The 16,427-nt window shown below is 47.4% G+C and overlaps 1 protein-coding gene and 1 long non-coding RNA gene across 4 annotated transcripts in view; one reads left to right on the top strand and one right to left on the bottom strand.

The window, feature by feature from the left end:
• Positions 1 to 16,051, top strand: part of PRIM1 (DNA primase subunit 1) — a 136,858-nt gene extending 120,807 nt beyond the window's left edge. For all 3 annotated transcript variants that reach the window (XM_081898760.1, XM_081898759.1, XM_081898761.1), the window contains 9 exons: positions 1,298 to 1,434; positions 2,199 to 2,257; positions 4,016 to 4,125; positions 5,415 to 5,506; positions 6,210 to 6,342; positions 6,709 to 6,778; positions 8,721 to 8,812; positions 11,844 to 11,942; positions 14,844 to 16,051. In XM_081898760.1, coding sequence (XP_081754886.1) covers positions 1,298 to 1,434; positions 2,199 to 2,257; positions 4,016 to 4,125; positions 5,415 to 5,506; positions 6,210 to 6,342; positions 6,709 to 6,778; positions 8,721 to 8,812; positions 11,844 to 11,942; positions 14,844 to 14,863 — 812 coding nt within the window. In that variant the 3' untranslated portion in view covers positions 14,864 to 16,051. The remainder of the gene's footprint in view (positions 1 to 1,297; positions 1,435 to 2,198; positions 2,258 to 4,015; positions 4,126 to 5,414; positions 5,507 to 6,209; positions 6,343 to 6,708; positions 6,779 to 8,720; positions 8,813 to 11,843; positions 11,943 to 14,843) is intronic.
• LOC309363022 lies at positions 741 to 10,783 on the bottom strand. The gene is made up of 4 exons (XR_014165164.1): positions 10,258 to 10,783; positions 6,369 to 6,569; positions 1,159 to 1,443; positions 741 to 788 (listed from the first exon to the last, which is right to left on the bottom strand). It is a non-coding gene; the product is annotated as an uncharacterized lncRNA (long non-coding RNA).
• Positions 16,052 to 16,427: the final 376 nt, after the last annotated feature.

Here is a 16,427-nt window from a genome sequence, read left to right as displayed (position 1 = left end):
AAGCAGAGAGACAGGACGGACATGGAAGCTACGGTTCCTTTTCCATGTTTAAGTCCTAGGGCTGGAATGGTGTCTTTAAGAGGGTACCTAATGTATCATTCTGCAGTCAGGAAAGGTCAATTTCCCTTAAATTTCTAGTGGATATGATTACAACCAACTTCTGTAAGCCTCCCAATTATGGGGACTCCCTGACTTTCCTTTTCATGCTTTTGCCTCTGTTACTAGTGTCAGCCCGTTCAGCCTAACTTTCGCCAGCAATATCTGCAGATTGGTAAACTGCTGAATCGGCTCTTCCCTTTTACCCTCTTCGTATGCTTTGTACCGATGGAATGCTTCTGTTATTTTATATTGCTGTATTTGTATGTGGGTGTTAGTATCTACTGGTATAAATACTAACACACGTGGTATTGCAGTTCAGGATAAAGGTAAAGGGACCCCTGACCATTAGGTCCAGACGTGGCCAACTCTGGGGTTGTGGCACTCATCTCGCTTTATTGGCCAAGGGAGCCGGCGTACAGCTTCTGGGTCATGTGGCCAGCATGACTAAGCCGCTTCTGGCAAACCAGAGCAGCGCACAGAAACTCCGTTTGCCCTCCCGCCGGAGCGGTACCTATTTATCTACTTGCACTTTGACGTGCTTTCGAACTGCTAGGTTGGCAGTTCAGGATATGCTTGTTCAAATCTCACTTTAGCTGTGATAAAGGTCTGTTTTTTTCTGACTCCCGGTCTTACCTTGCTGCCACACATACACCCAGCCAATCTGCAATAGAATAATAATGGCAGCCTACCTTACGGGACACAGGTGGCACTGTGGGTTAAAGCCTCAGCGCCTAGGACTTGCTGATCGAAAGGTCAGCGGTTCGAATCCCTGCTGCGGGGTGCGCTCCCGCTGCTCGGTCCCAGCGCCTGCCAACCTAGCAGTTCGAAAGCACCTCCGGGTGCAAGTAGATAAATAGGGACCGCTTACCAGCGGGAAGGTAAACGGCGTTTCCGTGTGCGGCTCTGGCTCGCCAGAGCAGCGATGTCACGCTGGCCACGTGACCCGGAAGTGTCTTCGGACAGCGCTGGCCCCTGGCCTCTTGAGTGAGATGGGCGCACAACCCCAGAGTCTGGCAAGACTAGCCCGTACGGGCAGGGGTACCTTTACCTTTACCTTACCTTACGGGACTGTTGTAAGAATTGCTGGGATGCTGCATGCAGAACGCTATGATCACTCGCAGCACTAAGGTTTTATTCATGCATTCTTGTCAAAGCTGTTGCCTTTTGTGCTTTCTGCTCTGCTCTTCTGCACCTCCAGAGGACTTTGGCATCAAGCACCGCCTCTGGGTGTACTCGGGACGGAGAGGCGTTCATTGCTGGGTGTGTGATGAATCGGTCAGGAAGTGGTCTTCAAGTCTCCGCTCTGCAGCAGTGGAATATCTCTCCCTTGTGAAGGTGTGGTATCTTTAGGACAGAAGGAGGTGGAACTTAATTTCTGCATTGCAGGGGGTTGGACTAGATGCCCCTCGGGTGCCTTCCAACTCTACAATTCTATGATTATGTGACACTGGAGGGCAGAGAATCAGTGGCCCAGTTAAGCTACAATACTGGCCTGTCACGTTGGGACATGCCCCTAGGACAAGGAAAGGCAGAGCACAGTGTCATGACCAGAAGCAATCTTTAAGTGTATTAACAGAGAATCCTGCTGGATCAGGCCACAGGCTCATCTACTTGAGCACTGTTCTCACATTGGCCAGCCAGTTGCCTCTGGGAAGCCCATAAAGCATGACATTTCTTGCTGTCAGTGGAGGGGTGAGTGGCATTAACCAGAGCTCATTTTGCATATTTTGAATTTTCTGGTGCATTTTCGATTCATTTTTAATCTTGCTGGCTGTTTTGAGCTTCTAGTTTTCTTTCTTTATTTTGTATTTAAATGTTTTCTTGTTTGTAAACTGACTTGGAAATAATAATATATTTTTTAAAAAAAAATAAATTATACCCCGCCCTTCCCGGTTCAGGAAACCAGGCTCAGGGCGGCTAACAACAAATTTAAAACACTTAATTGATGCTACAAAAAAACCCAGCATTAAATACAGTATAAAGCGTAAATAACAATAAAATCAAAAATCAATTTAGGGAGGAAATCCATCCAATAAACGTTAGATAGACTGAAAGATGCTTAAAGAAACCAGCCTAAAGTAAACCTCCATATTTCACAGGGTGGCGAAGAGACCATCAAGAAGGTGACTCTTCCGGACAACATCCACCCTTTCATCAGGTCAGTTCAGGCGACAGCCAGGGAATTTATGGCATTTCTAGCATAAAGAGGTTGCACATCCTGAATTGGTTATTCAGCAAATGTTAAGCTTTAAGTGTTGTTTTAAGCTGTGCTGAGAATCACTATGGAATAAGGAGGTATGGACTACATTGTGGCTTTCTGATGGAGAAGGGTGAGTAGAAGCTAAAGGTGCAACTATTGATGAGGCTCGTGGGCAGCTTTCTTCAGTGGCATTCTGTTTCACTTAACCATGAACCAGGGGGCTTAGAAGAGCCTTCTGTATACAGTGGTACCTCTGGATGCAAACGGGATCCGTCTACGCGGGTTGCACTTCTGCGCATATGCGTGACGTCATTTTGAGCGTCTCGGCGAGCGGCGAAACCCGGAAGTAACCCGTTCCGTTACTTCCAGGTCGATGCGGGACGCAACCTGAAAAGATTTAATCCGAAGCAACTTTTAACCCGGCATTTGTCCACAGACAGCTTCTGGGTCATGTGGCCAGCATGACTAAGCCGCTTCTGGCGAACCAGAGCAGCACACGGAAACGTCATTTACCTTCCTGCTGGAGCGATACCTATTTATCTACTTGCACTTTGACATGCTTTTGAACTGCTAGGTTGGCAGGAGCAGGGACCAAGCAACGGGAGCTCACCCCGTCGCGGGGATTCAAACCGCCGATCTTCTGATTGGCAAGCCCTAGGCTCTGTGGTTTAGACCCAAAACTAGGGTAGGCTGTGGTTAATGCAGCTCCAAGGGTAAATATTCAGATGTGAAGTGGAGGAAAGGCCCATTGAAGACTATGCATAATGAATGGAGAAAGTGCAGAATTCCCTTTTCATGGACAGATTATGTGCACATTCCCCATGTGGATGTGCGCAATGGCCAGCTGTTATGCACATTAACCACTCAACTCACATTACCCTAATGTGCACAGAGACATGACTACATTACTAATTCTGAGGCCATATCTACATTTCTCCTCCTGCGGGCAAGTGCTGGAATGCATGCCCATTGGCATGCATCCTATTTATGCAATCTGCACAGAACAAAGACCTGTTCGTTTCCCTTCTAGCAATATTTGTGCTCTTCTACCAGGGTTGGGTGTGGCAATACTACAAAATGATGCCATACTATGTTGCAGCTCCCTTCTTCAACAATACAGTGGTACCTCTGGATACGCACACCTCTGGTTGCGTATCCTTCAGGATGCGAACGCGGCAAACCCGGAAGTATTTTTCCGGGTTTCGCCACATGCACAAAAGCCCTCTACCCTGCTGCGCGCATGCGCAGAACAGGCACCTCCGGTTGCGAATTCCTTGGGATCCGACCGAAGCGCCGGAATGGATCCTGTGCACAGCCAGAGATACCACTATACATATTTCCCCAGACCTAGGCAAGAGCAAATGAAATGCCATTGAGGCTTTTATCAGCTCTGTGTGGCAGGCTGTTCCTGCCGAAATTCCCTCTTTCCCAAAATGCTATGTGTGGTGTGCGAGTGTCTAAACATACTGCACCTTTCAGGGCAAAGGCCACCCACCTACTCCAAAGCACCTTATAAAAGATAACTTTGTATACGTAGGAGGGTAATTGAGCTTTATATACATAGCAGGAATGTTGTGCTTCCAGATGATTGACGACATAGTTCACTTGCGGTGCTTTCAGCCCATGCCCTCGGTAACCTTCCTTGTGCCCATTCACCTGCCTCTCCACCAAAGTTACCCCTCTGACTCTCTGATGTTTTCCCCTCTTCTGTTGCAGCGAATCTCTAAATGTGGTGAAGCGTTACTTCAGAGAGTATGCACTTGTCGAGCAGGACATTCTTGGAAGTAAAGAGAGCTATGAAAAAGTGTTGGCTTTGGTCCCAGAGAATATCCTTTCAAAAGCCTATGGGGCGTGCCGGAGAGTGCTGCACATCTTACTAGTGAGATGCCCATAAAATCAGGGATGAGGAACCTGTGGCCCTCCAGATGTTGGGCTGCAACTCCCAACATTGTATACGGCCAAGGATGATAGGGGTTATATTCCATTAACTTTGGGAGGGCCACAGCTTCCCCTTCCCTGCAATAAATAGTCAAGGCCGTGGGACCAAAAATCCAGATACCCCTGGGTCTGTTTACTGGCACTTGTGTTGATGCAGGGGTCAGGAAGCAGATTTATCCCGTATCGGCTGTTGTTGTTGGCATCCGTTTGCCTTTGGGGGTGAATTCAAACTTGGAAGGTTACAGCGCCTGCTATGGCATTGGAGACCGATATGGGAGAGACATGTTTTGTTGCAACTGGGCCAGATGAAGGCATCTGGTTGTGCTGCAGCAGATGCACCATGGCGTTGCTTCTCTCTGCGCTCCTCCCGGCAGGCATTCCTCCTGTGGTCGCTGCTAGGGATGCACAACCTGTCTGTCTGTCTGTCTGTCTCGAAGCAGTGCAATAATCTACAAGGGAGTGCCATATGGCAGGGGTAATGTTGCCAGCATTCAATTTTTGTAGCACAGAGTTGGCCTGCCATCAGGCCTGGTGCCTGAAGCCAGCTTCCCATAGTGCACATCCTTGGGGTTCCTGCTATCTCCCATTCTGTGTACACGACCGAGCCAGTGTAAATCTCACTGAGACAGGAGTACAGTCATACCTCGGGTTGTGAACATGATCCATGCGGGAGGCACGTTCGCAACCCACAGTGTTCGCAGCCTGAAGCGCTGCATCAGCATACGCGCGTGACACGATTCGGCACTTCTGTGCATGTGCGTGATGTCATTCTGTGCGAGCGCCGAAACCCGGAAGTAACCCGTTCCGGTACTTCCGGGTTTGGCGCAGTCTGCAACCCACAGCGTTCATAAACCCGAGGTATCGCTGTACAAGCATGCTGATAATGTGAGTTTGGGAGATCATATCTTTGCTTGAGACTCTGTCCTGCCGTGTGATGCCCCAAATTTTACTGATGCAGAAACAGCATCCCTCTAAATACCAGCTGCTGGGGAACTGGAGTGGGAGAATTCTGTTGTGTTCGTATCCTGCTTGTCGGCTTTCCATAGGTGTCCAGCTGGCCACTATGCAAACAGGATGCTGGACTCCATGGGCCTTTGGTCTGACCCAGCAGGGCTCCTCTGCCCCAGGCCCCAGCAGGCCTTGGACCAGATTTGAAACTCCTTAACAATTTGGCCACCAGTTCGAAAAGAACTGCTTCAGGAATTCGCTAAAAAGCACGATTCGGTCAAGCGCTGGGAGCTTTTGACAAAAGCAATGGAAAGACCCGGTGTAAGTATTTGAGGTAGCGGGGTGGGGGCATGTGCATCATAAGAATCTTTTGGGTAAGTCCCTAGGCTGCCAGCACTGGGTGATGGGGAGCAAAGCAGCGTGAGAAGCCGGCGAGCTTTTATTTCTTGACCAAGAAGTGGGATTGACAGCTGAATTCTAAAGCAATGGGAGTGTTGGGATGGGCAGTGTTTGAACCCGTCTTGATAAAAAGCACTTCTCACTAACCCCTTCTGCTGATTCCACCCCTGCCCCCAATATAAAACTGTTCAGCGTTGCAGTCGTAGAGTGCTCTCTTAGGTGCTGTGGTGGCACAACCCTTCCTCTGCGACTGTAAGGTAAAGGTAAAGGGACACCTGGGGCTGTGGCACTCATCTCGCTTTACTGGCTGAGGGAGCCGGCATACAGCTTCCGGGTCATGTGGCCAGCATGACTAAGCCACTGCTGGCAAACCAGAGCAGCGTACCTATTTATCTACTTGCACTTTGACGTGCTTTCAAACTGCTAGGTGGGCAGGAGCTGGGACCGAGCAACAGGAGCTGACCCCGTTGCGGGGATTTGAACCACCGACCTTCTGATCGGCAAGTCCTAGGCTCTGTGGTTTAACCCACAGTGTAGCCTCCTTCTAATAGAGGGGTGAAATACAAATGCCTACAAAAGATCCTCCAAAGTTTGAACCCTTTCCAATCTTCCTCTTCCTTCCCAGAACACACTCAAGAAAATGGCGCACACTGAGTCTGAGATCATGCTTCAGTACTGTTTTCCACGGCTAGATATGAATGTCAGCAAAGGAATCAACCACTTGTTGAAGAGCCCCTTCAGCGTTCACCCCAAAACAGGTTGGTTGCATGATGCTTCAACATACCTTCCTTTAGTCAAGATGGGGATTTAATAGGGTGTTGGATAGGGCCTTTGGTCTTGGATCTGGGAGTTCACATATCCCCTTAGGTGTGCCAGCTTCACTCTTGCCAGTGTCCTTTGGCCACTCGCTTGTCTCTGTGCCTAAACTACCTTGCAAGGTTGTTGAGAGGGTGAAATCAAAGAGGGCCACCTAGAGCGCTCTGAGCTGTGGAGGAAGGGTGAGATAAAACCATCTTGGTCAGTGGTAGTAGCAGTATTGTTGTTTCCCCACCAAAGCATGTAGAGTTATATCTATCCTGGCACCCAGAAAGGCCCCTTCTAACTTGCTCATTGCCCTCCTTTAGGACGTATTTCAGTTCCAATCGACCTGAAGAAACTGGATGAATTTGATCCATTTGCTGTTCCCACTATAAGGTACGAATGATCCAGCTTTGGGCACATGGAAAGTTGAAGCGCAACACACGCTGCCATTTGTCTCTTGGAGCACAGAGCAGCTGCAGCAGTCTGTGTTACCTTCACTGCGTAGTCTGGGGATAGCCACTGTGGCGGCTTCCACATGCTGTTGGACTACAACTCCCATCAGCCCCAGCCATCTTGGCCAACAGTTAGGAATGATGGCCATTGCAGTCTAACAGCATCTGGAAGACACCAGCTGCTCTTCATGTGGTTAGACCCTTAGGTCACTGGACTAGGAGGATTACAGCATCTTGGGTTAACAGAGGCATCACTGTTCCCGTAGCTTTTTTTAACCGAGGGGAGGAAACTCCTGTTTCTTACTCTTAATTTCCTTAATTTCCTTTAACCCTCATATCTCTGCAGCCTCGTGCCCTTCATTGGTTGGGAATTCTAAGAAACAATAAATAAATAAATGGTGCAGTTTTGAAATCGGTAGTTGCAATCTGAAGTTTTGAAAGGTTCAGTCCGCCACCTTGCTTCAAAATGGTAACCAGTTATGTCCAAACATAAAGGAAAACCTGCTCCTGCTGCTTGATCTGTAGAACCCATTATGCAGGATTTGTTTACGATACTGTATGAAGTGTCAAAATGCATAGTGAACAAACAACTTTCCAAAAAATGTAATAGATGAGATTTATTAATAAGGTCCCAGGGCAGGTTACGACTTTATTCTGCCTCAGTTTTGGCATAGCCCAGAGCTGGGGAACCTGTGGACTACCAGGTGTTGTTGGATTCCAACTCCCATCAACCCCAGCCAGCTGATAGTCAGGGATGATGGGATATGTAGTCCAGCAACATACAGAGGACTCCCCGACGTTGCCTGATCATATGCATCAGTGGGTTTAGGAGTGTTAAACTACATAGGACCAAGCTGTTGAAAGAGTTCCACCCTGTAATACAGAAGGTGGATTTGAAGAGAGAATGTTCCTAGAAGAGTGGCGCTGTGGGTTAAACCACGCAGCCTAGAGCTTGCTGATCAAAAGGTCGGCAGTTCAAATCCCCACAAGGGGGTGAGCTCCCCTTGTTCAGTACCAGCTCCTGCCAACCTAGCAGTTCAGTGCAAGTAGATAAATAGGTACCGCTCTGGCGGGAAGGTAAACAGCGTTTCCGTGCGCTGCTCTGGTTCTCCAGAAGTGGCTTAGTCATGCTGGCCACATGACCAGGAAGCCGTACGCCGGCTCCCTCGGCCAGTAAAGCGAGATGAGCGCCGCAACCCCAGAGTCGTCCATGACTGGACCTAATGATCAGGGGTCCCTTTACCTTTAAGGGAATCGCAGCAATATTTTGAAAATCCTAAAATGAAAGATCAAAGCTTAGCATGAGCTTCTGAATCTTAGCATTCTTCATTGCAAAAATGTAACTTCCAAATCCAAAGCTTTAATTTTTTTAAAACACACACACAAAAAACATTATATCAGCACACATCACCCCACATCAGCCTGATTGGGAGCTGAGACAGGTGGGATCCTTGGGCTCTCCCTAGGGAGGCTTGCCTGGTGCCTGCTCTGTTTAGTTTTCAACACCTGTGTTCTGCTGTCCCAGAAACTACTACTACCACTATTAGTAGTAGTAGTAGTTATTATTGCTGCTGCTACTATTATTATTGTAACTGGTGTATCCAGTATACGAAGCTAATGTTGTTAGCCATTAATAATTTAGTGGGGAAGGTAAATGGCATTTCCGTGCACTGCTCTGGTTTCACCAGAAGCGGCTTAGTCATGCTGGCCACATGACCTGGAAAAACTGTCTGCGGACAAACGTCGGCTCCCTCTGCCAGTAAAGGGAGATGAGTGCCGCAACCCCAGAGTCGTTCGCGACTGGACTTAACTGTCAGGGGTCCTTTTACCTTTACCTTTTTACCAGGTTTTGTGGGATTCCTGATGTTTCTCTTTTGTTTTAGCCGCCTCTGTCATGAGCTGGACACAGTTAGCAATGATGAGGGGGATGCAAAAGAAAATGACGGGGAGCCCGAAAACTCTCGTCGAAGCAGAGGTTCGTAGAAGGCAGCATAAGACCTTGTGAAATCTTCACCCACTTTCAAACATGAGATTGTAATAAGGCAATATTAAAACGTATACAGTGGAACCTTGGTTATCGAACATAATCCGTTCTGGAAGACTTCTGAAACGTTCGACAACCGATGTGCAAAGGGCTGTCAGCAATTTCAGTGTTGAAACTGGAAAAACATGCCGCAGAAGCCGTTCGACTTCCAAGGTGTGTTTGAAAACAGAAGCAATTACCATATTTTTCCATGTATAAGATGCCCCCTATTTTTGGGCAGCAACCAATCGCCAGTCCACCCTCAGCACTATCCGTGTATAAAACGCCCCCTAATCTTTGACATTATTGGGGGGGGGGACCTAGTCTTATACACAGAAAAATGCGGTACTTCTGGATTTTCAGCATTCGGGTTGTGAAACATTCGGCTTCCAAGACGCTCAAAAAACGAGGTTCCACTGTATAATCACAACAATACGGCAATTTTTAGAAGTTTTAGTATGGTCTTTTAATTGTTTTAAAAAATGTTTTAAGTACAGTCGTACCCTGGTTGACGAAGGTCAAACGTTTTGGCTCCCGAATGCCACAAACCCGGAAGTGAGTATTCCGGTTTGTGAACATTCTTTGTATCCCGAACGTTCAGCACGGCTTCCGATTGGCTGCAGGAGCTTCTTGCAGCCAATCGGAAGCCGCGCCTTGGTTTCCAAATGTTTTGGAAGTCAAACGGATTCCGTTTGACTTCCGAGGTACAACTGTACTGTGTGTTTTTTTATACCATGTTGGCTTAACATTTTTCTGTTTGCTGCCTTGGACTTGGGAGAAAAGGCAGGATCCAATATTTTCACTTGCCAGAAAGGACAGTCTCTCTCTCCGCCCCATGCAATGTTCCAGAGTTCTGCCAAACCACCACCCACTGAGCCACCAAATAGGAGATGGGGGGGGGGGCCCATCACACAAGTTGACGGGAGCCATTGGTTGAATCTCACCCATAAAGAAATAATAATGAGTGGAATCCAATGTAGCGCCATGGCAATCATTCCGTAAGCACAAAGATTTCTGCTTGCATGTGGAATGTTCTCCCCCCCTCCTCCCCCCCGCACAACCCCTAAATCTGTTTTAGGGGTTCCCCCAGTGCTTCAGAGTAAATTTGGGGAGGGGGGGAGTCCTGTTGCACAAATGTAATGTATGTTATCCTAAGGAAACAAAAGATACACAGCAGCCATTGAGTTCTTACATAGGCCTGTAACGGGCTTGGCCTCAGAGTTACATGTCACACGCATTCAGGGCCAAACCCTGACACGTGCGTATTTATAGCCTATTTGGCTAGAACAGGGGTCAGCAAACTTTTCCAGCAGGGGGCCGGTCCACTGTCCCTCAGACCTTGGGGGGGCAGACTTTATTTTGGAGGGGATGACGCAAGAGCTCTAGTGGCTGCTTACCTGTGTCTTGCGAGTGGCAGGGGCTGGCGGCAGCGGAGGGACTCCAGAGAGGGGCTGCTTAAAATGGCGGCCACTCAAGCGCTGCTGGCACCAACAAAGCCCAACCCCCTTCCTCCTCTAGGTAGGGTGGGGAGAAGCCAGGAGGAGGGAGGGAGGAGGCGCTGCTGTTGCTGCTGTGTGAGGACAAGGGAAAGAACACGCGTTCTGGCGATCCATGAAGTGATTCCCAGACCGTCCACGGGCCGGATCCAGAAGGCAATTGGGCCTTATCCAGCCCACAGCCCTTAGTTTGCTGACCCATGGGCTAGAACAGAGGTCAATAACCTAAGGCCCATGGGCCGGATCCAGCCCATGAGCCTCCTGGAACCAGCCCATGGCCAGTTCCATGGATCAGCGGTTGGATTCCGTGGTGGTTTTTTTGCGGCACAGGTGCCATTTTTTTTGCCAACATTTCCCCCCCTCTCCCTCACCATGGCAAAACCTCCTTCCTCCTCTATCCTTCCTCCTTGTGCAGCAAATCGCCGGCCAATCGCCTGCTAAGTTTTGAGGCCCTGGCCAATGGGCGAGCTGCACATGGCCAAGAGGAGGAAGGGGGCTGGGCTGAGCTGGCTGAGTGCATTTCCAGCAGCCCCTTGTTAGAGCAAGCTGTTTGCCACTGCAGCTTATTCCGCCGCCGCCTCCCGTTCCACTGTCGGTGGTGGCAACGGAGGAGGAACGAGCAGCCCAAAAGCAGCCCTTTCAGGCTGCTCATTCCTCCTCCATTGCCACCATTAGCCTCTGCCTCTTGGCAGCACCCTAGAAAGGCAGGGGGACAGGACGGGACGGGACGGGCTGGGGGAGAGAGAAGCCCTCTCTGCCATATGCACGTGCGCACACGCACTCCAGCCCACCAGGAGGTTTGTGATGCGGTGAACTGGCCCACCCTCCAAAGACCTTGACGACCCCCGGGCTAGAATGTGAGATTAGGAGACTGACTCTCTTAACACTGATCAGAGCACATGGAGGGTGACAGGGGGAAATGGGAACAAATCTCACTCTGCCTTGTTGTAAGTTCCAGAGCTCTGCTGCTTTTTCTCCCAGCTGGCTCAGAGCAGGCTGGGGGAAGTGTATTAAAACATCTCAATCTAGTGGAGAAAGCTGATCTGTGTCCCTTACCTTCAGGGGCAGATGAGATACAGGCTGTGTATACACCACACATTTAAATCACACGCATGCACCTCAGCAACCGATTCTGGGGACTGTACTTAACAAAGGGTGCTAGGAATTCTAGCTCCCTGCAGGGTAAACAACAGTTTGCAGGATTATTCAGTGTGTGTGCTTTAGAAGAATGCTGTGTATGCAGCCACATACTCCTACTGTTTTTCTGTTGTAAAAGGGCATAGGGAACCTGAGACCCACCTGCGGTTGTTGGACTACTTCTTCTATAATCCCTGAGCATTGGCAATGCCAACCTAGGGCTCGGGGGAGTCTGAATCCAATAATATCTGGAGGGCCACAGCTTCCCAGCTGTGTGTTTGGATTATTTAGTTTAGCATGGAAAGTGAACAGCCTGACAACATACTTTGTTGTATGTCTTCTGTTTATAGATTACAAGAAAACCAGCCTGGCTCCATATGTGAAAGTCTTTGAGCAGTTCCTGGAGGAAATGGAAAAATCTCACAAAAAGGAACGTCTCAAAGCCAGCGGTAAGGGCTTGAGTCAGAATGAGAGGGTTGGCTTGTGCTACCTGTGCTTTTCCCAAACATTTGTGTGGCATTCGTACAGAGCCCCCAGTCGTCTCACAGACTATTGACCCGTACACCACTAATCTGCTGCCACCAACCAGGTCCTCCCCGGTAAATCACTTGGTCTCAGTCAGGTTCTCAAGTTAACTGGCTGACTGACCGAACCCAAAGGGTGCTCATCAATGGTTCCTCTTCATCCTGGAGAAGAGTGACTAGTGGGGTGCCACAGGGTGTCTTGGGCCCGGTCTTATTCAACATCTTTATCAATGACTTGGATGATGGACTCAAGGGCATCCTGATCAAATTTGCAGATAACACCAAACTGGGAGGGGTGGCTAACACCCCAGAGGACAGGATCACACTTCAAAACGACCTTGACAGATTAGAGAACTGGGCCAAAACAAACAAGATGAATTTTAACAGGGAGAAATGTAAAGTATTGCACTTGGGCAAAAAAAATGAGAGGCACAAATACAAGATGGGTGACACCTGGCTTGAGAGCAGTACATGTGAAAAGGATCTAGGAGTCTTGGTTGACCACAAACTTGACATGAGCCAGTGTGACGCGGCAGCTAAAAAAGCCAATGCAATTCTGGGCTGCATCAATAGGAGTATAGCATCTAGATCAAGGGAAGTAATAGTGCCACTGTATTCTGCTCTGGTCAGACCTCACCTGGAGTACTGTGTCCAGTTCTGGGCACCACAGTTCAAGAAGGACACTGACAAACTGGAACGTGTCCAGAGGAGGGCAACCAAAATGGTCAAAGGCCTGGAAATGATGCCTTATGAGGAACGGCTAAGGGAGCTGGGCATGTTTAGCCTGGAGAAGAGGAGGTTAAGGGGTGATATGATAGCCATGTTCAAATATATAAAAGGATGTCACATAGAGGAGGGAGAAAGGTTGTTTTCTGCTGCTCCAGAGAAGCGGACACGGAGCAATGGTTCCAAACTACAAGAAAGAAGATTCCACCTAAACATTAGGAAGAACTTCCTGACAGTAAGAGCTGTTTGACAGTGGAATTTGCTGCCAAGGAGTGTGGTGGAGTCTCCTCCTTTGGAGGTCTTTAAGCAGAGGCTTGACAACCATATGTCAGGAGTGCTCTGATGGTGTTTCCTGCTCGGCAGGGGGTTGGACTCGATGGCCCTTGTGGTCTCTTCCAATTCTATGATTCTAAGAGTGTAGTTTATTGCAGACATAAACAAATTTTAACTGCATTCCAAACATTGTTACTCTTTACCTTCTTAGTCTTATTTTACCCTGTCTCTATCTCTTCTACCTTCCCCTCACACAAGGACCCACTGCACTGTCTCTCTATTTCCAACTGCCTGCCAACTGCTTTTCCAACTGCCTTTCCCAACCAACCAACCCACTAAAACCAACCAACAACCCACTCCCAAAACTTGGGCTAAGCCCTTTTATAAACTGGTAGGCTCCACCTCTGGCTTTCCTATTGGTCTACATTTTAACCCTTTCTCCCCTGTACAGACATTTTCAAACCAATGGGCAAACACCAGTTTGTTGCCACTGTATGCAGTCACTGGGGACCTATAAACACACTTTAGAAGGTTGTTGTTTTTTACAGAACACCCTTGCTTTACAGAAGATATGTACCGCAGCTCTATTGCATCCTTCACTTTGACATTTGCTTTGGTTATTCTTGTATAATAATAATAATAATTTATTATTTGTACCCCGCCCATCTGGCTGGGTTTCCCCAGCCACTCTGGGCGGCTTCCACAAAAACCAGAAATACACTAAAATATCACAGATTAAAAACTTCCCTGAACAGGGCTGCCTTAAGATGTCTTCTGAAAGTAAGGTAGTTATTTATCACTTTGACATCTGATTGGAGGGCGTTCCACAAGGCGGGAGTTTGATTTTGGAGTTTGGCTTATTTTGCTCTGTGACAGAGGCTTATGTCCGCACCATACATTTAAAGTGCATACACACACACACACACCAGGAATCCTGGGACCTGTAGATTGCCCCTTACAGAGCTACAATTCCCAGCACCCTTAACAAATTACAGACCCCAGGATCCTTTGGGAGGGTGCTTTAAATGTATGGCATGTACACAGCCTTAGGCTGAAGGCAGAACCACAGATAAGAAATGTGGGTCTGTCACCCAAAACAGCTGCCCTAGTTTTCTCATTACCACCCCCTAACGTGGTACAACTTCCACTGGTATCGTTACACTGGGCTTCTCTGTTTTACGTAACTGGCTGCTTCTAGTGAAGGTCAGGGAAACACAGCATAGTGATGTCCAGATGGCAGGGAACATTGTATTACATGCTACGGAGCAGGGAACTCGACACCGGGCTATTTTGGGTAACAATGCTGTTTTGTTTGCTTTGTTTAAGGGCCCCTCCAGACATGCCTTTTATAGCGTTGCCTGTACTATTTATACCGATCCTCAAAAAAGCCCCAGAAACAATGCCATCATTGTGTCAGTTTTCCAGTTTATGTCCCTCGTTATCCCTGTTCTTTTTTAAACTTGCTGCAAAAAATCCAGCAATATTCAAAACTCTGGAACCGTTGTGCAAAGACACCCTGGTGTGGATGTTCATTCTGCAGATACTCCACTTTTTTTGGGGGGGGTGATCAATGATACGTTTCTCAACTTCTGCTTGGTGCCTTTTTCCTGCAGCCACCTTAGAGTTCTGCAACTTTAAAAATAAATAAATTAGGACATGCTTTTGTAAGTTGTTTTAAACTATTTTTAATATTGTATTCTAATTTTTCAACCTGCCCTGGAGCCTTAGGGTGAAGGGCAGAATAATAGCTATAGTTATTAATTTGTTACAGAACATGTTAGATAATACCTTCAAACTATGCCTTACCGGTATATTTTCTCTTTTTAGATATGCAACTGGATTTCTGAAGTTTTTTTGACATTCGATGTGCAGCAATGAGGACCCTTTCATGCAGCCAGACAGCTGTGTTCATCTGCAGTGGAACGTATTTTTAGCTGCCTTGTTAGATTCTTGCAGCAGCCAACCACTTTCATTTCCAGAAGCAGACCAAAGTAATGATAATCCCCCCTATCCAAGGGCTGGTGATTAGAATAGAATTAGGAGCTCACAGTCTTGTAGGTGCCAGCAGCAGAATACAGAGCCCATGTGGCTAAAGGACCTGATATAAACCACCCACATGATTAAAATGTAAACATTCAGCAGTAGTGTTGAAATTCCGCATAAGGTGGGAGCCTACTCAACATGATGTGTCTTTCACTGGTAGCAGATAAAAGAAGAGTTTAAATCACATACTAGCACAGAAAAATGGTGTGGTGTTGTTTGTCCTTGAGATAAACTTCAAAGAACAGGAAATTCTGGATGGTACTTCGAAGGAGAGGGAGCCTGGCTTGATTTGGTTACCAAGAATCAGATGTTCAGGACTCGGCAGAAAACATTGTGGCACGTTTATGGCAAAAGAGGCAACAGGCAATGTGCTAACCAGCCCTGATTACCTCATCATCCTCTTTTTTCCAGTATAGTTCTTGTTGGTTTTATCCCCTGCCTCCATTTTTTTAATGCAGAAAGTTCAATATGCATTTGCTTTTGAGTACGATGCCTCTTAGATTAACAGTCCTGAGTTAATGAATGTAAGCTAGGTATTTTCTGTAAATATCTGGGCAGCTTTTCATTCTCAAGAGTTTGCATTTTGCCCCCAAGAGAGGCACTAGAACAGACCTGCTCTGCTTGTGAGCCACCAAGCTAAACGCCAACTGCAGGTCATGTGTTAAGGCAGCAGTGCTTAATTCTCAGCCCAACAGCCTAATCTGCCTCCAAGTCTTTTTTTTCTGCCCACTCCTGCTACCAAAGACTCTGCTGATTTCTATTAGCAGCAAAAAGAAAACAAAAGCTAAGTTGATGCAACACAGAGATTCTGCCAGAGCTATACAAACTTTTGGCCACACCCACTGAAACACAGCATAATCCTAGCCATGGCTACTTGGAAGTATGCCCTATTGAATTCAGTGGTTCTTGCTCCCAGGTAAGTGACATTAGGTTTGCAGCCTAAATCAGTCTCTGAGTTGCAGGTTTTATAATAAAGCAGCATAAGGCCTTAACGGTGCTCCAAAATGAATTTTTGTGACATATAGAGGGGAAGTCAGGAGAGGGTTACAGGAAGTGTGCATAATAGCCATGTGTGCATTGCCCACCTCTGTAGTACCCAAAAAGCAGGCTGAGCAGCTTGGCTCCATGTATTTTATAGGCTGTGTACATTAATGTATGCAACATCTATGCTGTAACCAGCAGTGCCTTCCCCACTTTCCTGTTGTTGTTATCTTTCTTTTAATTCTGTACAGGCTAAATGTTAAGACTGTTTTATTTTATCACCTTAGAAGGAATTTGTTCATGTTGTCCTTTTGTGTTTTCTTTATATTTAAAGCTCAGTTGTCCTAAAATCTTTACATTTTCATAAATAAATTTTTCAAAAGAGTC

The sequence above is a fragment of the Podarcis melisellensis genome (assembly GCF_964234715.1).
Source record: "Podarcis melisellensis genome assembly, chromosome: 2".
NCBI lineage: Eukaryota > Metazoa > Chordata > Lepidosauria > Squamata > Lacertidae > Podarcis > Podarcis melisellensis.
This window is presented reverse-complemented; position numbering and strand designations above follow the sequence as displayed.